Source organism: Aspergillus sclerotioniger (genome assembly GCF_003184525.1).
Source record: "Aspergillus sclerotioniger CBS 115572 chromosome Unknown BO94scaffold_2, whole genome shotgun sequence".
Classification (NCBI taxonomy): Eukaryota; Fungi; Ascomycota; class Eurotiomycetes; order Eurotiales; family Aspergillaceae; genus Aspergillus; species Aspergillus sclerotioniger.
Window position 1 is genome coordinate 922191 of NW_020290992.1, and position 23477 is coordinate 945667.

General features: G+C 53.4%; 5 protein-coding genes across 5 annotated transcripts; 3 read left to right on the forward strand and 2 right to left on the reverse strand.

The window, feature by feature from the left end:
* Window positions 1–2435: 2435 nt before the first annotated feature.
* Window positions 2436–3512, forward strand: BO94DRAFT_541867 (60S ribosomal protein uL13; the record flags this gene model as incomplete). The annotated part of the gene is made up of 5 exons (XM_025613064.1): window positions 2436–2456; window positions 2591–2726; window positions 2907–2960; window positions 3036–3294; window positions 3374–3512. The coding sequence occupies 5 exons, from the start codon at window positions 2436–2438 to the stop codon at window positions 3510–3512; spliced, it is 609 nt and encodes a 202-aa protein (XP_025472529.1).
* Window positions 3513–4684: 1172 nt separating this feature from the next.
* Window positions 4685–7467, forward strand: BO94DRAFT_507009 (putative AMP-binding domain protein). Its single transcript, XM_025609596.1, has 4 exons — window positions 4685–5247; window positions 5305–5500; window positions 5561–6637; window positions 6692–7467. The coding sequence occupies exons 1-4, from the start codon at window positions 5092–5094 to the stop codon at window positions 6997–6999; spliced, it is 1737 nt and encodes a 578-aa protein (XP_025472530.1). The 5' UTR covers window positions 4685–5091; the 3' UTR covers window positions 7000–7467.
* Window positions 7468–8381: 914 nt separating this feature from the next.
* On the forward strand, window positions 8382–14525 carry BO94DRAFT_482576 (uncharacterized protein; the record flags this gene model as incomplete). Its single annotated transcript, XM_025608896.1, has 7 exons — window positions 8382–8657; window positions 8736–9110; window positions 9171–9857; window positions 9908–10262; window positions 10484–10519; window positions 10940–11091; window positions 11130–14525. The coding sequence occupies 7 exons, from the start codon at window positions 8382–8384 to the stop codon at window positions 14079–14081; spliced, it is 4833 nt and encodes a 1610-aa protein (XP_025472531.1). The 3' UTR covers window positions 14082–14525.
* A 203-nt stretch (window positions 14526–14728) lies between these two features.
* BO94DRAFT_600390 (DNA-binding ATPase) lies at window positions 14729–20711 on the reverse strand (the record flags this gene model as incomplete). Its single annotated transcript, XM_025616348.1, has 2 exons — window positions 14729–15278; window positions 15337–20711. Coding segments are annotated over 2 exons (5670 nt in total), but the record flags the coding sequence as incomplete, so codon positions are not given.
* A 2180-nt stretch (window positions 20712–22891) lies between these two features.
* Window positions 22892–23278, reverse strand: BO94DRAFT_454768 (uncharacterized protein; the record flags this gene model as incomplete). Its single annotated transcript, XM_025607618.1, has 2 exons — window positions 22892–23038; window positions 23129–23278. 2 exons carry the CDS (start codon window positions 23276–23278, stop codon window positions 22892–22894), a joined length of 297 nt encoding a protein of 98 aa, XP_025472533.1.
* Between the last annotated feature and the right edge of the window lie 199 nt (window positions 23279–23477).

Sequence of the window (23477 nt, forward strand, 5' to 3'; positions counted from 1 at the left end):
GGATAACATAATTAATGACCTGACTGAATTTGGAAAGATAATACCAGACACTCACCTCGAGAGGGAAGCACTGCAGCTTTATGTTCCTTGGGGACAAGAAACCTTGAAGAAAGGGAAATGGTGTTACGGACCCCTGCTAGCTAAACGAACTAGTAAGGTGGACATGTCAGGCAGAAGGCCACGCCCGGAAGAAGCAAGGGCTCTTATCGAGCAAAGCCCTGATACGAGCAACCGATGAACGGGAACGGTCACACGGCACGTGACTACGATGGGATGTTACCGACACGTTATAGGATGTCAGCGCTATGATGGGGATGTCACCGACACGCTATAGGATGTCAGCAATATGACATGGCATGGCAGCACCATACTGAAGGATAGGATATAAGGATACTCTTTCATGTACTTAGCTAGTTCTGTTCTTCGTGCTTAATAATACTGTCTTTAAGTAACCATACGTTTTAGTAAAGCTTAGTAACAATACTCGTCTGCACTTACTTACGGATAGCTGCGCGGCACTATCTGGCCTTACTTCTCTTCCCTTGTTCAGGACCAGTCACCTCTTAGATAGTCATCAGTCTGACTTACCTTGATTCAGTTCACAGGTACGTATTGGAACGGGAGCTAAGCTAACAGGGACAGGGAGAAGCGATCCTAGGGTTTGACAGTCTGCTTTCTACAGCTTTACAGTATTAAAATATCTTTTAGCAGTATAAAAATATGATTAATAATTATTATTATTGATAGTAATCTAATTCCATACCTACATATCTTTTTAAATCACTATCTAAACAGATCTCTCTAGATAATCTTACTAACAATCCTGCCTTTCAATATATAATATAATTAGATTCTAAATTATTATATTAAATATCTCTGATTTTCAAAAAATTGCTTGTTATCATGAAATTTGATGAATGCTGATGGGATTGGTGGTTAGAATACTGGCCAAGATGTCTGCTGAGAGATGTTCTGGTAGGGGGTAGTGTTCCACTAGGCCGTGGACCTCTCTATATCTCTTCAATTTGATGGTGCCAAGCAGAAAATAGCACCAGAAAGAGAATCGTTGGTCAATCATTGTGGAGCTCCTTGGTAACCAGCTCTCTATACCTCAGACTCTGTTTTGAGCTCTGCTCAGTTGGAGGTGATATAGAGCGGATGCCTCTCAAGGCTGAGGAGTCCACCAGAGCTCCGGGTGAAAGCAGCTTACTCCGTAAGCTCTTAGCACTTACCAGGCAGGCTTTCTGGCATAAAGGTGCGAATTAGAGTGGTGAATTTAAATGGGGCTACTGCAAGCCCTCCAGCTGCAGGCTGGGCCTTGTTCATCCATCGGCGAACGAGGCGACCCCATTGGTAGCTATAGGGCGAACTCGATACGGGAAGCTTTATGAGTGGCTGAAAGGGGGCGAGTGGCACACCAGAAAGTGATTTCGGATTGGATCGCATGGGAGTTCAGCTGTCTTTGACCTCAGAACAGAACGCGACCATCCAGGGTGATGATTGTTGGCCTTCACTACTCGTAGATCGCGGTACCTGACCCGACCCTTTGGTATGGGTCCGCCACGGCTTTCGATAATGAATCGATAGTGAGGCGCTTTCTAGAGGGGCCAACTATTATCACAACCCTGGTTGTGGAGTTGAGGTGAGTATGATATATGTATTATGCAAGATATAACTGGAACGAATATCTGAGATATTGTGTTCACAACGATGATATGACGTCTGATATCGAAGGTGTTGAGGCATTGACATCAGTCTCAAAGCCAATCCAAGCGGTAAGTCATTGTAACTCGAACTGGATGATCGTCCTAATAGTCTAGACCACTATACTACGTACTCTTCGAAGATATCTTGGATTATAGGAATTTGCTAAGTCATTATGTTGAGAGAATTTGAAAGAGCCAAAGGCATGGGCGGGCGCAGCCAGGAAGTAGATGTCTAGTTCCTGAATTCTGGGGGAGTACTACTGGGTCTAGTATCGCGATACTGTACTGTATTTGCGGGGTTTAGCAGGCCGCGTGTGGATGGAACGCTCGCGGTATCACTTGGAGACTGGGTAATACCCAAAAGTGACTGCATTGTCTAGATAACTCTGGGAAATCGAGGCGGCCTATCAAGTGAGCATCGCAAGACCAATTCCACATGGTTTACAGGGCTGGATTCATCGACGAGAGCCTCGAAGATACGGGTTGTCTCACGTGACCTACAAGCCACGGGAGTTAGGGCTGTGGCCCTCGACGGGGCTCTTCCCGCACAAAGAGGACGTAGCGCCGCTCGCTTAGCGACGACCAGCGAACTCCATCCGACATCGTTGTGTGCGTTGAACCTGCCCACAACGACAACAACCGCCGACAACTAACATCCCAAGGGAGTATCCTAGAGCAGCGCTCTTCCTTTCGCTGGATATTTTCCATTTGAACCGGTGACAGAGCAGGATGTCCTCCATCGATCCAGTCGTGCGTACGCCCCTTCACATGCACATCCCGAACATCATGATTGCGTTGAATCCACACCCTTGAATATGTCGAAGAGGGCGGGGCCTTCGGGAAATACAGTACAGTTGTCGCTGACTTGAGTTGGGATTTCGCAGGTCGTCATTGACGGCAAGGGACACCTCCTGGGTCGCCTGGCCAGCACTGTTGCTAAGCAGCTGCTCAACGGTCAGAAGATCGTCGTTGTGAGATGCGAAGCCCTCAACATCTCCGGCGAGTTCTTCCGCGCGAAGCGTATGTTCAATCCGACCCGGTTTTTGATTTATATGTCGAATGGATTTAGAAGAGGGAATGTGGAATCGTGCGGCGATATCGGAATTGGCGGAGGTGCTCGGAGTTGGGAATTTTTGTGGAGGAACAAGGACAACAATGCGCTGGTATCAGACGGCTGACCTGGATTCTTTCGCGATATAGTCAAGTACCACGCCTACCTTCGCAAGATGACTCGTTTCAACCCCACCCGCGGAGGTGAGACCACCCGAGAACTTCCCCCCTGGGAAGACGACGATTGATTATTGCGGGACTCGTGCTGAACCGATACAGGTCCCTTCCACTTCCGTGCCCCCTCCCGCATCCTCTACAAGGCTGTTCGTGGTATGATTCCCCACAAGACCGCCCGTGGTGCTGCCGCTATGGAGAGACTCAAGGTCTTCGAGGGTGTTCCTCCTCCCTACGACAAGAAGAAGCGCGTCGTCGTTCCCCAGGCTCTGCGTGTTCTCCGTCTTCGCCCCGGCCGCAAGTACTGCACCGTCGGTCGTCTCAGCCACGAGGTTGGCTGGAAGTACCAGGATGTTGTTGCCAGGTGCGTATATGTTCAGATGGAGGAGATGAGATGGGAGAGATCGGGATGTGGATGAAGGCTAACGGGGTTCTACGTACAGACTTGAGGAGCGCAGAAAGGTTAAGAGCAGTGCATACTACGAGCGCAAGAAGGCCGCTCGCCGCCAACTCGTCCACGCCCAGAAGTCGGCGGGTGTTTCCGAGCAGACCAAGAGCCAGCTCGCTCAGTACGGATACTAGATACCTAGTTGCGCGGCTGGTTGCTTGTGTCTGTGATGGGATGGGATGGAATCGCGAACGGTTTTCTCTCAGCGAAGATGGACGGCAAACCGATCGACCTTTTTCTCACTGTCCCTACCTTGTCATGAAGTACCATAATTCTCACGTTGTGACGTACATGAAGGCTGGAGAGATCGATTCTTTCTAAAAAAAAATACAGGAGTCACTTGGGATGAAAGGTTGTTCAAAATAGCTGACCGTTATTTCGCGCCGTGGCGGTTTAATCCAAGAAATTTCTTTTCAAGAGTTCAAATGACTTGTGACGACTTATTTACCAATATTGGCCCTGCAATATGCCTACCGAACCTAATGTATCCTAATCGGACGGAGACCCCGATTCGAGATTCGACCACCGAGGGAGCCGAGCTGGACATTGCGTCCAGTTGATATTTATGCCATGTCCATGCGATCCATGTCTTTGCCCCTTGTAACTTGTTGTCCCGAGCGCCACCGAATATCAGTCTCGATCATGTATGTAGAGAGCCACCGCTGGCCTGGGGTGATGTGTAGTAACTAGCAATGGCCCGGACCAGATGCCCGCAACGTCATTCAAGCCGCCTGGCACCTGTCCAAGGTGTGATTATGTGATAGGCCATGGCACTACATAGTGGCGGGTCGAAGTAGGATGGTACCATAATGACAGGATCCACCTTCCTGGTGGTCCGTAATATCGCAAGGCCCCTGCTATCTCCGTATCGCGTATCTACCCTCTGACACCGATTTCATCTAGACTATCACCGGAGGCTGTTAGCGCTGGCCATGATAACAAGATGTGGGCTAGTCCGTTGTTTCATAGGTACATTTTCCCTTCTACTTCTGCTCGTCTTCCACCTTTTGGCCAAGAAAAGGGGTAGCTATTAGTGCTAGGCGAACAGTCCCGAGCAAATTCAAAGCATGGGCCAACGACGAAGCCCCGGGGTGATATGGCTCTCAAAAAAGGGCAGATAGACGTGTGGTATTGCTAGTAAGTGGGTACAGGCGTGGGTAGGAGCGGAAACGGAACCGGTGAGTTAACCCCCCGGAGGCCTGGAGGGTATCTATTAGTATTGGTATGGGCCGATGACTGTTAGTAACTTAGTACGGCTGCAACCATCCACTCCTCTGCAGTACCTCGGCTAGGAAGCAACAGTACATTTTTTCTTCCCCCCTTCTCCGGTTCATGTTTGCATCGAATCTCGACGACGTCCAGCACAGCAACTAGCAGCCAGGAAGGAGGCCAAGCAGACACATGGATCATTTCCAATTCCCGAACGCAAGTCTCGTGCTGCTGCTTGGGCCTGAATGGCCGAACGGGTTTCCTGCCCACTAGCCCAAGAATTGGTCCGCTTTCTCCGCTTACCGACGGTGATCATCCTCCCCGCATATTGTCTCTCTTCCCGATCTCCCAGTCCCAAGACTCCTCCGTCCCCTCGGCCGTAGTGCAATCACAACTCACAATGCCCCCTCTCTTTCTTTTTCTCCCTCCCACATCCCTCCCCCTGTCTCTCCCATACACATAGTTTTCCCTCCCATTGGTTGCTCGTTCTGCAACCCTGACTCGATGTCCTCCGCAAAAGATAGATTGTCAGGCCTACTTGGCCATCTCCTCCCCGGCCAGGGAGCTGTGGCTGCTGCTCCGCAATCGCAGAGCCAAGTCAACTTCCATACGCTTTCGCCGGCATATTTTCTCCAGAGAGCGGCAGCGATTGAGCCAGACGTGAGTGTCATGTTTGTTCATTGGGGCTGTAAAGTGGCTAATGGTTTTTGCGTGCAGGCTGAGGCCATCTACCATATTACCGCGAATAAACAGGAACTGCGGAGAACTTATATTGAATTTTCAGACAGGGCCAGAGGGCTGGCGTACTATTTGAAAAAACGTGGGTTCAAGAAAGTGGGCATCTTGTGTCCAAATACACCGGCTTTCTTGGAGTCGATCTTTGGAATTGGAGCTGCTGGGGGTGTACATGTTGGTAGGTTCCCGTTATTGCTATGTGTGAGATTAGAGGGGAGAAGTTGACTGTCTCTCCTAGCTGTGAACTACCGCCTCAAGGAAGACGATATCGCATATATATTTACGCATTCGGATGCAGAGGCGATTATTGTTGATAAGGAATTCCTGCCTCTGCTTCGCGTTTATAGGGAGGCCAAGCCAGAGACACCCATCATTGTGGATACGGACACAGATGTCACGGAAGGCCAGCTGTCAGGTCCTTTCGATGAGGCGGTTCTGGAAGGCCTGAAACATGATGCTGCTACAGGTGCGAAGGGCTGGGATGGCCTTGAGAGCCAGGCGTCTTCCGAGGATGATGTCGTCGCTCTGGCATATACGAGCGGTACCACCTCGCGGCCAAAGGGCGTGGAGTATACGAACCGTGGCTGTTATCTGGCTGCTTTGGGCAATGTGGTCGAGTCTGGCCTGAACGTCTTCAATAGTCGTTGTCGTTATCTATGGATTTTGCCCATGTTCCATGCTGTTGGTTGGACATTCCCATGGGCTGTTACCGCCGTTCGGGGAACTCACTACTGCCTGCGGAAGATAGACTATGGGCAAATCTGGAGGCTGCTGAAGCAAGAGGGTATCACTCACTACAATGCAGCACCCACTGTGAATACTCTGCTCTGCGATCACCCAGATGCTGGGCGACTTCCCGCGCCGGTTAACGTCCAGGTGGCAGGGAGTCCACCTACGCCGCTTTTGTTCGAGCAGATGAGCAGCCTAAATCTGCTCCCTGTGCATGTATACGGAATGACGGAGACATATGGGCCTACTACCAGGAGTTACTATCTGCCCTCATGGGACCGCCTTCCCTCCGACGAAAAGTTTAGGAGAATGGCAAGACAAGGCCATGGGTTCCTGACTAGCCTGCCAACCCGGGTAATCAAGAAGGACGTTCCCGAGGGCACCGTTATAGATGCTAGCCGAGATGGCAAGGAGATTGGCGAGATTGCGTTTGTCGGGAACATCTGTGCTCGGGGCTACTACAAAGATGCCGAGGCGACACGGAAGCTCTTCGCTGGCGGCGTTCTTCATTCCGGAGACTTGGCCGTCTGGCATCCCGATGGAGCGATCCAGATCCTGGACCGATCCAAAGACATCATCATTAGTGGTATGGAAGACACGCACCGGTTGTGGCCTAAACTTGCATGCTAATGTCGTACAGGAGGCGAGAACATTTCGTCTGTTGCACTAGAATCCATGCTGGTGACCCACCCCGACATTTTGGAGGTTGGCGTGGTGGCGGTGCCCGACACACATTGGGGCGAACGACCCAAAGCGTTTGTGACCACGAAACAGGGCCGGAACTTGGATGGGAAAGAGGTAATTGACTGGGCCCGGAATCACAGCCAGATTAGCAAGTTTATGCTTCCGCGGGAGGTGGAGGTGGTGGCGGAACTCCCCAAAACCAGCACGGGAAAAATCCGGAAGAATGTTCTTCGAGAATGGGCGAAAGGGGCCCCGCGTACATGAGTACTAGCTTTGTGCACCAACCCAAGGGGGGCTGTGGTTTGGTATAGAATCTGGGCGATAATGATGATGATGATGATGATGATGATGATGATGATAGGGTTGATTGTATTGGTTGTATTGGGTGTAGGTGGTGGAGGGATGATAGACCGGGAGGTTCTTATTTGGTTGTCTATACCGCATTCCTCGTGTCGATATAGACTTTGTGGGAATCTAGACCATTCTTTGAGGGGTTGTCACTCTCCGGGCTTGCCAATCAATATTATTGTATAGGCTCTGGGGAAGGCAAGACAGGGCGGAGCGCACAGACACCCAGCCAGCCGATGGGGAGCGAGCGATCATTCATTATTATTGGGTGGCAGGGGAACAATGGAACAACCCGAAACAAAGGGCCGAGATGAATGCGTAAGTCGTTCATTCGTATTCTCGAGGATCCATCCCACTTCTCCATAGATACCTAGATAGTTCAGGCGTCAAAAGAGATTGATTGCTTCAACCCCGTTCTACCCCTTGGCTTCCCTATTGCCTGCGTATTTGCCTGCCTGCCTGATCCATGCCTGCTTCATGCCTGCTTCATGCCTGCTTCATGCCAGCTTCATGCCTGCTTCATGCCAGATAGCCTGGTCATTTCATATCCAAGCCACCTGACAACATTCTAGCAGTGTTGGCCCGGCTTACTCACCAGGGCAGAGAGAGAGAGAGCGCCCGCCCGCGAGTTCCCCCTCTCGCTCGCTCTCCCGTCGACTAGTAGAGTTGGGACTCTCCCGCCTTTAGTCGTTTAGTTGCAGCCGCCCGCCCTGCCTTCTTCTCGTCATCGGCCATACCCTCTCCAAGCGCTGCATCTCTTCCTCTCCTCTCCGACTGCCCAAGTTTTCTCTCTCTGCCTGCCCAAGTCTGCTTTTTTTCTCTCAGCCCGCCCAAGCTTGCTCCTCTCCCCACTGCCTCCCAATTTCTCTGGGGTCCTTTGATCCTCACATGCACTCCGACATTGTGTCTCCGCCACACCCCTCTCTGTCTCTCTCTCCCTTGCCTTCCGCTCTTCCACCTGCAACTGCTGCAGGCACGCCCGACACGCGCGTTCTCCCTCATAAGCGCCCTTGACCCGGAGTCCGCTCAGGTGAAACTCAACACCTTCTTGTGATTCTGGAGTTATTGGACAAGCCCCCTTCCTGTCCCTTGGACATCCAGGCCGAGTTTTTGATCCCAGGTGGTGCTGTTCGATCCACTCGCCTCGGGCTACGCGCAGGTCTCGGTGACGCAAGTCGATGAGACACATTCCATGCCGCCCAGTCTTCCCCAGTGAGCGAACCCAGGGCACACACGAGCACGACCACGACCAGGGCTCCTTTCCCGCCCACTTGATCCACCTCCCGACGGCGGTCCTGATGCCCCGCCAAAGGCAACCCGCTCGATTCTCGAGCGAAGCACCCTCCGATACCTCGACCTCGACGTCTCCAGACCGCACCGCAGACGATGACACCGACTTCTTCACAGCGCAAGCGAACGACTCGCAGTCCTCGGTCGGTGTCGCGACTCGAGACACGCACATCCAGAATCCCACGCCCATGTACCTCCCTCCGATCGGACGCCTCCCACCGGAGATCCTCATCGCCATATTCGCAAAGCTGAGCTCGCCATCCGACATGTTGAGTTGCATGCAGGTATGCAGGGGATGGGCTGCGAACTGCGTGGGCATACTCTGGCACCGGCCGTCATGCAACAATTGGGACAACATGAAGAGCATCACGGCGTCGGTGGGCCAGCCGAACAGCTTCTTCCCATACTCGCAGCTTATCAGGAGATTGAACCTCTCCGCTTTGACGGATGGCGTTAGTGATGGTACCGTCGTTCCCTTTGCTCAGTGCAACCGGATCGAGCGTCTCACCCTGACCAACTGCTCTAAGCTCACGGATAAAGGCGTGTCGGACTTGGTGGAAGGAAATAGGCATCTGCAAGCTCTGGATGTCTCGGAATTGCGGCATCTTACGGATCACACACTGCAGACGGTAGCTAGGAATTGTTCGCGCCTTCAGGGTCTCAACATCACTGGATGTGTTAATGTAACAGACGACTCCCTAATCACCGTGTCTCGAAATTGTCGACAGATCAAGAGGGTAAGTGGCGGTGGTATTGGACGTATGCTGTCTTGATGAGACCAGACTGACACATCGCAGCTGAAATTGAACGGGGTCACGCAAGTGACTGACAAGGCCATCTTGTCGTTTGCCCAGAATTGCCCAGCCATCTTGGAGATTGACCTTCACGACTGCAAACTTGTCACCAACCCTTCGGTGACCTCCCTCATGACTACGCTTCAGAACCTGCGCGAGTTGCGACTCGCGCATTGCTCTGAAATCGACGACTCTGCCTTCTTGGAGCTCCCCCGACACCTGTCGATGGACAGCCTCCGCATCCTGGACCTGACGTCATGTGAGAGCGTCCGGGATGATGCAGTCGAGCGTATCGTCGCCTCAGCTCCTCGCCTCCGGAACTTAGTGCTCGCCAAGTGTCGGTTTATCACCGATCGCGCGGTCTGGGCAATTTGTAAGCTCGGAAAGAACCTCCACTACGTCCATCTAGGCCACTGCTCCAACATCACCGATACTGCTGTGATCCAAATGGTCAAGTCTTGCAATCGAATCAGATATATTGACCTGGCCTGCTGCACCCGGTTGACGGACGCAAGTGTTCAACAGCTAGCTACGCTGCCCAAGCTACGGAGGATCGGCTTGGTCAAGTGCCAATCCATTACTGATAATAGCATACTCGCCTTGGCAGGATCCAAGGCTGCGCACCATTCAGGAGGCGTCAGTAGCTTGGAGCGGGTGCATCTGAGTTACTGCGTTCGTCTAACAATTGAAGTATGTATTATGGGGTTTCTGTCGCAACGGGGATGCTGACTCGTATGCAGGGGATCCACTCTCTACTCAATAGTTGCCCGCGACTGACGCATCTGAGTCTTACCGGCGTCCAGGCATTCCTGCGGGAGGAGCTGACCGTCTTCTGTCGCGAGGCACCTCCCGAGTTCACGCACCAACAACGGGACGTATTCTGCGTGTTCAGCGGGGAGGGGGTCAATCGGCTGCGCGACTTCTTGAACCGCATCATTCCACCTCCGCCGCCGACGCGGGACATGACCGAGGCTACGATGTATGACGATGACGAAGAGCTTGACGAAGAGGAAAACCAGGTGACGGGCTTGATGCATGCGACGGCGGCGACGGCTATTCACGATGACGACTATATTGACATTGGACATACCCATGGTTGATACCCCGCTTTCTTTGCGCGCGTCCCTTCATCGGCGACCATGTTTTTTTTTTTTCCTTGCCGCTCTTTTCATATCATGTGAAGTGTGTCTTTCTCGTTCGGGAGAGGGATTTGGCCCCGTAAGGATTCCATTGGTATTGAAGGCGTGCGGGACCGCCCAGCCCGCAGGAGCAGCGGCCCTGCTCTAGCGAGGCTAGATAGATTTTATTTATATCAGCTATGGGATGGCGTAGCGACCATCAGCATGGACGGCGTTAGCAGCATCTGAATGCATCATTTTGTTGTGTTTCTCTCGTTGGTGCCTTGGTTGTGTAGCGTTGCACCGGGTCAACGATATGGTTTCAAGTGCATTAGCGCTGCGCAACACTAGCTGATCAGTAGTCGGTGTTTTCGCTCTATAATTGGTGTATAAATATAACCCAATCTATTACCTGGTAGGCATTCTCAGCGCGCTTAGCATCATACATACTCCGTAGTATGTACTTTTCCGGCCGAGCGACGGGGAAAAAAGGTTCATTATTAGATTGAATCAAGGAGATATTGGATTCTTGATGGCTGCGATAGAGATATACCAGTTCTATAGTCTGATTGCTTAATGAGATGCTTACTGGGGTGTTGGATAACTTCCCGCAGGCCAAACATCGCTAGTACATACATAGTACATACATAGTAGGTAAGGTAGTAGTAATACAACGTCACCGTCCCCACTACTGCGAAATCCCCCCCCCCACCGCCTTCAGCACTGGCGCCATTCCCCTCCGCATCGCCCGCTGCTATCTACCTCTAAGAAGCTCGGCTCAGCTCAGCTCAGCTCAGCGCAACGCAGTGTTCTCCAACTGCCGATTGCTTGCTTCCCTGCAGAGCCCCGACATCCGATGGCTCCTCTCAGGCTATCGCGAGCCAATCCCTTGGCCTTCACCCGGTGGCCCGTCACCCTCATCACCACCGTTGTCTATCTCGCCTTTGTCATACCTCTTCTTATCGTCCACCATGTCGTCCCGTCTCCTCCGAACTCTAACCCCAATGGCCTGGACATCGCCCAAGCCTGGGCCGACCTGCAAGTCCTAACCGACGGCTTCCATCCCTATAACTCCCATCGGAACGATGACGTTCACGACTGGCTGTTGCGCCGCATCCATGAGATCCTCGACGCCGCCCCCTCGGCCGACGAGTACCGATCCGTCGATGAGGAGAAGCCCGATGCCTTCGTGTTCGATGATACGCGCTCGAACCTCACCTTCGTGGGCAACTCCCTCTCAAGCTCCAACACCGCGGTGTACTTCGAGGGCACAAATATTCTTGTCTATGTCCGTGGCTGGGAGGATGACGAGGAGCGCTGGTGGGAGGAACCCAACGGAGCACCCACGGGCAAGGGAGGAGTGCTGGTCAATGCACACTACGATAGTGTATCGACGGGATACGGTGCCACCGATGATGGTGTCGGCGTCGTGACTTGTCTGCAGCTGATCAAGTATTTTATGACTCCCGGTCATGCGCCGCGGAAGGGATTGGTCGTGCTCTTCAATAATGGCGAGGAGGACTATCTGAACGGTGCGCGCGCGTACGGCCAGCATCCTATCGCCAAGTTCCCGCATACTTTTGTGAATCTGGAGGGTGCTGGCGCGGGGGGTCGTGCAATTCTATTTCGCAGCTCCGATACCGAGGTTACTCGGCCGTATATGAGGTCGAAGTATCCGCTTGGGTCTGTGTTGGCCGCTGATGGGTTTGCTACGGGGGTTATTGGCAGTCAGACGGACTACGTGGTGTTTGAGGGAGATTTGGGTCTGCGTGGGCTGGATGTCGCCTTTATGGAGCCGAGGGCCAGGTATCACACCGACCAGGATGACTCGAGACATACCAGCAAGAACTCCCTATGGCACATGCTGTCCGCTGCGGTTGCGACCACGGAGGGTCTTGTTTCGGACTCGAGTGATCAGTTTGATGGAGCGCCGAAGGATGATGCGAAGGTGCCCAGCGGATCTGGCTCCCGGGCTGTGTGGTTCGATCTGTTCGGAACTACATTCGTCGTCTTCCAACTGCATACGCTGTTTGCACTATCGGTGACGCTACTCGTCGTAGCACCGCTTACTCTGCTCGGGACTGGTATTGCGCTCACCCGTGCCGACAAGATGTATCTATTTAGGACATCAGCCAAGGTAGAGGATAGCATTGAGACGGTTCCGCTGCAAGGCCTTCGGGGCTTCTTCCGGTTCCCGTTCCTCTTTGCGATTCCCACGGCTGTCACCGTTGGTCTGGCATATTTGGTGACCAAGGTCAACCCGCTTATCATCCACAGCAGCGAATACGCCGTCTGGAGCATGATGCTGTCGGCATGGACCTTCCTGGCCTGGTTCGTCTCGCGCGTGGCCGACTTTGCTCGTCCCTCGGCACTGCACCGAGTCTACACGCTGACCTGGATGTTCGTGCTGGCCTGGGTCCTCCTCGTCATCTCCACCGTCTACGAGAACAAATGGGGCCTCGCCGGCGGTTACTCCGTCTTCTTTTTCTTCTCCGGCACCTTCGTCGCCACTTGGATTTCCTATCTGGAGCTCTTCGCCCTCCCTCGCAAGTCGGAGTACGCGAGCCAGTTCCAACCCACGTCGCGCCGAGCCAGCAGCTACGGGGGCAGTCGCCTCGGCACTGCCTCGGGCGAAGACCATGACGAAGAGGACCATGACGCCGAGGAGGAAGAGGAAGAGCCCACCGAATCGACCTCTCTCCTCGGGGGTGGCCAGCGCACGACCTTCGCCAACTACGTCCGCGTCTCCGGCGACAACCGCGACTCGGACACCGACGAGCATCACCATCCGGATGTCTACCGGCACGAGCAACGCTGGAGCGCCTCACTCCCGAAATGGACTTGGACGCTGCAGTTCCTCCTCATTGCCCCCCTGGTGCTCATCATGGTCGGTCCTCTAGCCCTCCTCCTGACCAGTGCGCTTCACCAAACCGGCCAAGACGGCGGCTCCTCCCTGTTCATCTACGTCGCCATCGCTGCCCTCACCACGCTGCTCTTGACCCCCCTCCTCCCTTTTGTCCACCGGCACACCTACCACATCCCCGTTTTCCTTCTTCTCATCTTCCTCGGCACCTTGATCTACAATCTCGTCGCCTTCCCTGTCTCCCCCACCCACCGCCTGAAACTCTACTTCATCCAGGAACTCAACCTCGAGACCGGCGTCACCACCGTCTCCCTCTCCGGCGCCGCACCCTACGTCCGTGATGCCGCATCCACCCTCCCCAGCGCCGCCAACCAGAACATCACCTGCATCGACCACGTCGTGCGCGGTACCAGATGCTCCTGGCCGGCGCTCGCCCCGCGCGTTGTCCCCGACACCCCCATCTCCGACTGGCTGGACTTCACCATCTCCAACCCTTCTAAAAACGCAGACGACACCGAAAAACCCAACCACGCCCGCATCACCCTCTCCGGCCGTAACACCCGCGCCTGCAAGATCCTCTTCGACTCGCCCGTCTCCACCTTCAGCGTCCTCGGCTCCGCCACCGACCCCCGATTCCCAATCTCCTCTCCCCTCGGCACCAAAGAAATCCGCCTCTGGAGTCGCACCTGGGAGAACGAGTGGGTAGTCGATGTTTCCTGGACTGGAAATTCCACCTCCACATCCACACCTATAACCAACGAAGAAGAAAAAGCCCTCACCGGCCGCGTCGTCTGTCTCTGGAGCGACGCCAACACAGCAGGTCTCATCCCGGCCCTAGACGAAGTGAAACAGTACGCCCCGGCCTGGGTAGCTGTAACTAAGGGTGCGGATGGATTGGTCGAAGGATCAAAGGGGTTCAGCATTAAGTATTAAGCATTGAGCATTAAACCTTGAGAGCTGTTTGTCTGTTTATTTGTTTTGTATGATTTTTATGTGTCCGCCACTCTCTAACATCAGTCCTTCATTTATTGCTGTTTTTTTTGTTAGCTGCTGGCTGGCTCCTAGTTCGAGTCGTTGATTGATGCGTTTATGTGTTGTGATGAGATGCGATGAGACGAGATTTTAAACTATCCTATCCTATCCTATCCTATCCCGGTTTATCCTATCCTGGGATATGTTATATCGTGCTATGCTTTGCTATTCTATCCTATACAATGCCGGATTCTCTATCCGCATTATCTTACCTACCTATCTACCTGCCTTCTACCTTTCTACTAAGATACTACTGTCTGTCCCTACCTATCACTACTCACTCCACTACTACACAACTCCACCACAACCCAGATATACAATCACCATCCCTATGCAAGACACAAGACCAAGATCTCAAGTAGGATACAGGTATAATACATTTCCTGGAAAGCTGCGAGTAGCATACATGGTGTGAGAAAAAAAAAATAAGGGGAAACAGGCACATGCAGGGAGGGGTACATATAAAGGAAAAAACTAAAGGGGGTTTCTCTGAGATCAACAAACAAACAACAAAAAGGTCTATCTTTCAGTCCGTCCGTCCAGTGTCTCGTTGCTCCGAGTCATTCGTTCAATCAATGAGGTCTTGTAAAGTAAAGTAGATGGCGAAACAAAAACATAACAAGAAGAAAAGCAGAAAGGAAACAACCACCCGCCCACACCCCGTCAACACCGTGAAAAAGTTGAGAGGTCCTAAACGCCTTGCTGGATTTTTTTACTACACAATGTGGTAGGTATGAATGAAATGGTGCCGTATAAGTACCGTTCTGAATTCGAGAACGGAATCAGAGGAGAGGTAGTGATATTCATGACTTCATGGTCTCCAAGAACGAGTCCAGGTTGTACTCTTCCTGGTACTGTCGGTCGTCCCAGAGCTCGCCGAGATCGTCAAGCCAGCCCTTCTTGCCCTTTTCTTTGACCTCGCCGTCGATATCGACCAGGTCCACTTCGTTGCCGGTTGATTCGCTGGGCTTCTCAGCACTCTCGGCTGTTTCACCAAGGTTGAACAGGTCCAGGAGCTGGTCGGTATCCATCGTATTCAGTCCGGCGTTCTGTTGGTTGACCACCGTGGAGGCCACGTCGATCTTGAATCGTTGGAGACTGGCATTTGTTAGAATGGGTGGAATGTCAAGAGGGGGGGGGGGGCTTTTAAACTTACTTCAGAATCTTCTCCTCCAAAGTACCGCGGGTGATCAACCGGTAGACGTTGACGACCTTCTTCTGGCCGATACGGTGAGCACGGTCCATTGCCTGGATATCCTTCTGTGGGTTCCAATCGTGTTCCACGAAGATGACCGTGTCGGCTCCCGTGAGGTTCAGACCCAATCCACCGACGCTCGTTGTCAGAAGCAGGACGTCGTAGCTGGGGTCCGAGTTGAAACGGTTAACAATGTCCTGGCGCTTAGTTGCTTCCACGCCACCGTCCAGACGGAGATACTGAACCGATGGGAGAAGCTTGCGCAGCACCTCGCTTTGCACGATGTCGAGCATCTCCTTCATCTGGCAGAACACCAGCGCTCGGTGCGGGCTCACGTAGCTTGCTCCAGTGCTGAGATCGCCTTCAGTCGGTGGCTCAACGCCAATGCCACAATCGAGCAGCAAGTCGCGTAGAGCGCTGAGCTTTGGCGCGTGGGACACGTCTCGGATGTGGGACTGCTTCGTGCTGAGGTACTGCTGGACCTCGTTGTACTGCTTATGCCCCTCTTTAACGACCAGAGCTGGAGAATTGCAGAGACGGCGCATGTATTGCAATGCTTGGAAGATGTGTTCTTTGTCGGATTTTTCGGAGCTTCCCAGTTTGTCCGCCAGTTCCTTTTGCTCCTTCTTGGAAAAGTCCTCGAAAAGCCTCTTTTGGAGGTCACTGGGGTCGCAGTAGTAGTTCTGGATGATCTTCGGTGGCAGATCGTTCAGGACCTCCTCCTTCAGACGACGGAGTAAGAACGGAAGCACTTGCTTGTGCAAGGCCTCAATGGCAAGAGCTCCGGCTTCTTGTTCCTTGGAGGATGATTTACTGAAGCGACTGGCAGCGATTGGCTTGGCGAACCGGTCCAAAAAGACCTTCTCCGTACCGAGAAATCCGGGCATCAGGAAGTCGAAAAGAGACCACAACTCCAGCACGTTGTTCTGAATAGGGGTACCAGACAGGATCAATCGGTGGTTGCTGGCAATCCGCTTGACCGCGAGAGTGACCTTTGCCTTGGGGTTCTTGATGAGGTGGCCCTCGTCCAGCACACAGTAATTCCAGCTGATCGGTCGGAGAGTATCATTGTCGTTACGGCAGATATCATAAGACGTCACAACAATATCGGCGTCTGCGAGATTGCCCTGCAGCCTTGCGCGCTCTACCGGGGGTCCAACATACGCCACACAGTTCAGGAACGGCGCGTACTGTTTTATCTCCTGCTGCCAGTGACCCGAAAGGGATGGTGGGCAGACGATCAAGGACGGAAGCTTTCGAACTTCAGGTGCTTGGGTCCGTGCAAACTCATCGGCACGCAAATGATGGTCACTCGCGACGATGCAAATTGTTTGGAGCGTCTTTCCAAGACCCATGTCATCACAGAGAATACCGTGCAAGTTGTATCGGTTGAGGAAGGCCAGCCAATTAACACCCTCTTGCTGATAGGGTCGGAGCTCTGCTTTGATCGCCACGGGCAGCTGGAACTCTTCCACCTTGCGCACATCCAGCATTTGGGACATGAACTTTCTCTCCCGGTCTCGTCCCTTGAGCAATTCTTCGGAAAGGCCCGGGGGGTCGGGAATGCCGGCTTCCAGAGGAACGAGCTTGACCAGCGTCGCAAAAGATGTCGTAGCCAGCAGGCGCACGTCGTTGTCCGAGTCGCTCATCCGTCCCAAGACAGGGACAACGAGGAAAATGACATAAGGCAAGATACCATCCTCCATGACATGGATCAGGTGGTAGATGCATTCCACGGCTCCCTGGCGGTGATGAACGTCCAAGGCGCCATTGATCGTTGGCAGTACTTTCTCAACCAACATGGTCATACCCTCAACGGTGATGACGCTGCAGACAGTCGCAAAACACTTGGCAGCGGCGTATCGGATGACGGAAAGCCTACATTGAAGCGCCTTAGCAATAAGGGGCATGAGCCCAACAACCCAGGGATAGAGACCAGTGTCGAACTTTGGTAGCAGCGCGCGCAACGTCGATAGACCATCCACAACCTCCTGACCCAGCTCGTTGTCAGGGTCGAGGATGTCGGCAGGAAGATCGTCGGCCAGAGCGACCTTGAGAGGCCGCTCGACCAAAGATGCCAGGTTGGGAACCTTGTCCAAAAGCTCGGGTCCAAACTTGACAGCCAACTGCTCGAGGGCATCCTTGGCACCCCGACGCATGATCTTGGCCTCCTTGGTTTCTCTCTCGAATTTTGCCGCGTCCGGATGATCGCGCCGGTCCTCCTCCTTGCGGAGTGATAGGATGGACTTCTCCAGAGTCGCGTTATGGTGGAACTCGGGCGTTTCAGACGTGTCTACACAGCAATACTTGACCAAATTGCCAATGATCTTGTCGACGGGGCCTCGTTTCGTCGCGGTGGTGTAGTACTCTACCAATAGCGCGATCGCCGTGGCAGAGCGCTGCTGAAGTTCGGCATTCTCTTCCTTCTTAATGCTATCCATCATGCCCTTGATGATATGGCTGGGTTTCTTGGGAATGTCGTGTAACGCCACCAATGCACCGGCGGCAGCGGCCCGCACACGCAGGTCCCTTTGCTCCCGGACAGTTCTTGCTTCTTCAATGGCATTTTCGGCTGTTGCGCGGGTGTCGTTCAGAACCTGAAGAGCGGTGATCCGCTGGGCTGGCGCCAGGCCCTTCTTCAACCGCTCAAAATCGGGTCCAGCAACCTTCTCGGCGTCCGTAAGAGAGAAGGCACTTGGTCCAGCCTCGGGATCTCCTTGAACAATGACCGCAAGGGTGGGTAGCCTAGATCCAGGGACGTGGGCGTGGTCTCGGAAGGCATTAAGGAGAGAGTGACACTGCGCACGGGCGACATGGAGATAGCATGCAATATCACTGTACCACATGGGGCGCTCCCCTTCGATGATCGGGCGCAACTGCTCACAGAGAGTGGCAGTATACTTGCTGCCGGGTCCTGCGAGCCTAGCGTATTCCTCAACAACCATGGCAGTCGACAGTTGCGACGTGGATGCCGAGTATTTCAGACCTTCCAAGATAGACTGCCAGAGACTGGAGAGCTCATTCTTATCCCAGTGGAAGAGAAACTTCCCCAGGGCTTTGGCCGCGTAGATCTTAGACCTCAGCATTGTATCTGCCCCGACCAAATCAATATCTCCCTGGAGCATATGTCCGTCAACGTTGTGGGCCGACGGCGGGGGCACTTCCTTCTTTTCTGCTTTCCGGCCGCGCTTCTTCGTTCCATCCGCGGCGGCGTTGTTAGCAGTGGGCGAGGATTTTGCGGGCGCCGCAGCGCTCATTGGGAAAGCGACACCAGACGGCTTGATGAACAGTGACGCATTCATAGGGATGGGATATCTTGGAACGCCAAACGGAGACATCGTCAGAGTGATGAGCGGCTGGACAGTACTTAAGAGGTCGGTCTCAGGCGTGAACGACCCACGGCTTTCTAGGGAGTTAAGCAATTCCGACCATACTTGAAGAGACAGCTTGAGGACACCTTCATTTCGCTCCACCAGTAGGTTTTGAAAGATCAGGCGCAGTGCCTTCCCATTCACCCACTCGTTGGTACCCTCGCCCTCCAGTTGTAAAAAGGTCATGAGGGCACGTAGGACAGCGGAGCGAACGCTGGTGATCGTGTGACGCAAGAATGGATAGAGGCGAGGAACAAGATTCCCAAACGACGACTCCGGGTCAGCGGCTGCATTGACTTTCATGGCATCGAGAACCTCCCGGAATGTGCATAGCTTGGCCAAAAGATCCATGACTGACCCGGTACTGGCGCTCAGGTCATCCTGCAAGTTCGAGAGACAGTCCCAAACGATGTTCATCAGGCTTCCCAATGTGGTCTGTCGGGATGCAACAAACTCTTCTGCCATGGGAACCAGTGTCGCCGCACTCACAGCACGAACGTCGTCGTCGTAATCACCTAGCCCTTTCATCACGGCCTCCAAAACACCATCCATAAGGTCGCGATCTTTGATCAGTATGTCTTTACGAACGGCCACCAGATACCTCAGACCGATCATACCGCCGTGACAAACCTCCCATATCGGGCGTTCCAAGCCCAAGTCATTTTGCATGACAATCCGGTAGAGGCATCTATAGACGGCAACCACGGACCGAGAAGGGAGCTGTGACAAGAGTGCACCCAAGGTCTGACCCACTGTTTCTCGAATGGGAGCAACGACGTTGTCGGAAATGTAGTCGCCGAAACGGTCCAGCATCAGGACACAGAGGAGCCGGCAAGCCAAATCGTCTAGCCATTTGCGATTAAGCGCATCGTTTTCCGGTCTACTCTTGCCCCGCAAGCGTCCAGCGCCAGCACCCTGGACACGGATGACCTCTCGGAGGGCCATTGCAGCTCCATGGCGGACCTCCCAGTTGAAATCGAAGATATCCACCATGAGAAACTCGCACATGGGTTCATATGGCCATGCAATGCTAGGCCCTTCATCGGTGACTTCTGGTTGTATAAAGGGCTTTTCGGGGACGGTCGAGCCTTTGAATTCAGAGACGATCTTTTGGTCGTCGTCGCCCGCGGATCTTTCGAGGGAGAAATAGTCTTGCTTCGAATCGCCATTCCGTTCGTCTCCATTTTCCGTTTTGATCGGATGCGGAGTCGCAATCGAAGGGGTGGTGACATTCTCCGATGGTCTCCGAGCGGACAAGTCCACGACACGTACCTTATTCGCCCCCATCCTTGCACTCTGCTTGTTCTTCCGCTTGAGCTGATTCAATTGACGTTTGCTCAGGCCAGACTCTTCTCCATTAGTAGGCTCCATCGGGGAGGCCAGCGGTGGTGCCGCGGCATGGTGGTTGGTTTCCTTGTGGTGACCTTCATCCTTGGCAGCAGGTGTCTTCAAAACGAGGTCACTGTCATCGATCAAGTCCTCCTCAATATACTCCCCGGCAAGGCCTAGGCGCGAGTTTAAGGTTTTCTTCTGATGCTGCAACCGGGAGGCGGGGTCCATGGAGGCTAAAGAGTACTCATACTCCTTGCCGGCACTGCCCAGCAGCCTCTTTCCGTACTTGAGGATGGAAGCCAGGTCCAGGCGCTCGAGCTGAAGCAGTGAGTCATCGGGGGAAGAAGGCTGCTCATCCTCCGACTTGATCTCTGCGGCGAGATCGTCGTCCTCCTCGGCCTTCTTGATCGAATCGCCATCTTCCTCATTGGGGTCGAAGGTTTCAGCGTTGGTGACGATCAAACCGATAGCCTTGGCGGCTGCGGTTCTGGTGTCCCACGATTTCGACCTGAGATAGGGTAGTATGCGCCCGAGCAAGTTGAAGAGCTCATCCGGATGTTGCTTCTGGACATCGGCGAGCTGCTGAGCTGCCGTGTTCCGGATGAGCGGCGTACTGCCGGTCTCGAGTAACCTGCGAGGTGATTGGTCAGTGAACCCAGGCGGCGCGCAGGCAGGGCGGTACTCACGTGACGAGCCGGTCAAGTCTAGCGCGGCGCAGTTAGCGTCATGTACCAAACGGATGCGGAATGGACCGGACGGCAGATGGAAACTTACCTGGAGGACATGGCTGGCTGGCTGTCACTCCTCGGAGGATTGTGGAACAAATAAATTCAAGAGACCCCAGGAGAAATCCCAGTGTCCGCGGAAAGGGGGTATCAGCAAAAGAAAACGTGGTCGCAATGATCCACCGATTAGGAAGAGAATAAATAATATCCTTTGCACCACACCCCACGACACCTCCCGAATTATTAGGTAAGGTAAGAGAGAGGGGAGAGAGGAAGGTATGTAAAGTATACGGGACCGTTACACCCACGTCACAGCCATCGAGACAGTCGAGCGGTTGACTAATTAAGCAAACTGGACAGTTCAGAAGGGCGATCGGTAAAAGAAGTGGAGATCACGGCTTAGTAGGGACACGGGTATTGAATCGGGGGACGTGACGCGGACCAGGGAAGGATTACTTAAGGTATGGGTAAGTAATGAAATCATAAAAAAAAAAACCGCACCCGAGGAGAAAAGCGGAAAGGAAAAGGAAAATGCAAATGAAAGAGTTGCAAATGCAGATGACCGGCTGTGAGAATATTTGACAGCTGGGGGGTAGGGGTGACTGGAATGGGGGGGGCGGTAATGGTGGTGGTGGTGGTGCTGAGCCTTTGACCTGCGTGCCGATAGGGAAGCAGGGCCAGGTATGAAATGCGCAGGAGTATCAACAAGTCGTCCTCCGGTCCTGCTTTGCCTCCCCTCGAGGTCACGCAGCCTGTTTATATCATTGGGGGCATCTTTGGCTGGGCGCGCCTACCCATACTTGGGCCCTGCGCGCTAGCCCCCAGGAGGCCTAGCTCCCCCCACTCCCGTAAAGGTTTTCTATTGGTCACGTGATTCCTCCCTGCGCCAACCGCCGCTGGATCGACAGGCGCGAAATTGCTGTGCTTTCCTTCCTTCCTTCTGCCAGGCTCCATGAGGCTGACCGGCTCGATCCAGGGAATCTTGCGCCGCCTGATCGCTCGCGGCTGATGGCGTGGTTCTTTGTGCGCGCGGCTTTCAGCTCCGGACGAACCTGGGAACGCGTTCGTCAGTGCGCAAACGAAAATCCTACTCGTAGTAAGTAGTATCCAGCTCTCCCGAGCCAACCAGCCTACGTACCACCGACGTACTAGCAGAAATATAAAATTACGTTCCCATCAAGACCACCATGTGAGCTTGTTTCGATCGCCCACCAACATGCCAAGAAATGCCAGATGGCCTCCTCTCCAGCATCGGAATCCGGTCGTTGCCCAGGCCGGCCTGACCGTCCTTTTCTGCAGGCCCAGATGGTATCTAGTGCTAGTCCGTTTGCTCCCGTGGCTGTTTGACAGCTGCCTGAAGAGTTACTAGTGATTCCGTGCTATCTATTATCCCCAAGCTTCCACTTCCCGGTAGATGACGTTGGACGTCTCCTCCAATCAGATACCGCGTAATTCTGATGAAATCTATTGAAAATATAGATCACATAGTCCCTACCACTACTTGGCGTCTCGACGCGCACTATTTGCTCAACGTTTCACTCACGTCTTATTCATCTCCTCAAATGAATGATTGGGGTTCCGGTCAATAGTCTGTTGTGGTCCAAATTTAGATGTCATGGTAATAACACTACTATTCGGTTCCGGTGCCGAAATATATTTGGAGTAGTGCATCTATCTATATATCTCTCCGCATCTTGCCAACACTTCCAGCTTCCAACCTCATTCCACCGAAGATAAATCCCCATTCTTTTTGCTTTTTCCACTCTCCACGTCAACCAACAAGATTGCAAGCCCATAAGCTACCACTAATAGATTATTATTCATCTACAGCTGGCAAAACACCAGAAAGCCTAGTGGAACTCTGCAGCCCCCCAGCTCCACGAATACCTGTCACGTCCTACAAAACCCAACTCGACCGGTCAGAAATCAACGCTTCGTCGGATGGCTGCCATGAATAACACGTGATCAACGAAACTGTCCATTTCTATACATTGAAGGACCCCACAGCGGTAAACAGAAAAACAGCACAGCCTTAGTAGTAATGAAACAAACAACACGCAATCGCACCATATATGCGCATATCCTCCCCTAAGACTTGCTCAAAAACGCCGCAGCCTCCTCCTCTTTCCCTAACAGTCCCAGACTGCGGATCTGTTCGGCCTTGGGTGCGTTTTCACGGGGAGTGGCGGCCTCAGCCTTGCGGTAGGCGGCCTGCATCTTCATCGTCCGGATAGCCTATACGTTGAGGGCATGGTCAGAAAGGAAACCCAAATGCCAATCACTAATGGAATCGCACGAAAATCCACCGCTGGAAGATAGGCGTACCTCTTTCTTGTGGTGCAGGCATTCGTAGTAGTCCTCCAGAGCGGGCATGCACTTCTTCTTGCCGGTTTCACCCTCTCCAGCATTGACGACGTAGCAACCGAGAACCTCCTGCCAGAAGTTGTAGCAGCGGGAAGGACCTGCACAGAGCATTAGGATCAGCCGGCAACGTCCGCGGGAGAGGGACATGGGCGGGCGCCCCATCTAGGCAACCCCGGGGTATTGAGGGTCCTTGAGCCCTGACACCCATAGAGAAAAATACATACCGCCGTTGAGACCGAAACCGGAAGCCATTGTGCGTGAGGTGGGGGGCAGGATGGGGCGAGAGGAGGGGATGGGATTGCGAGGGAGC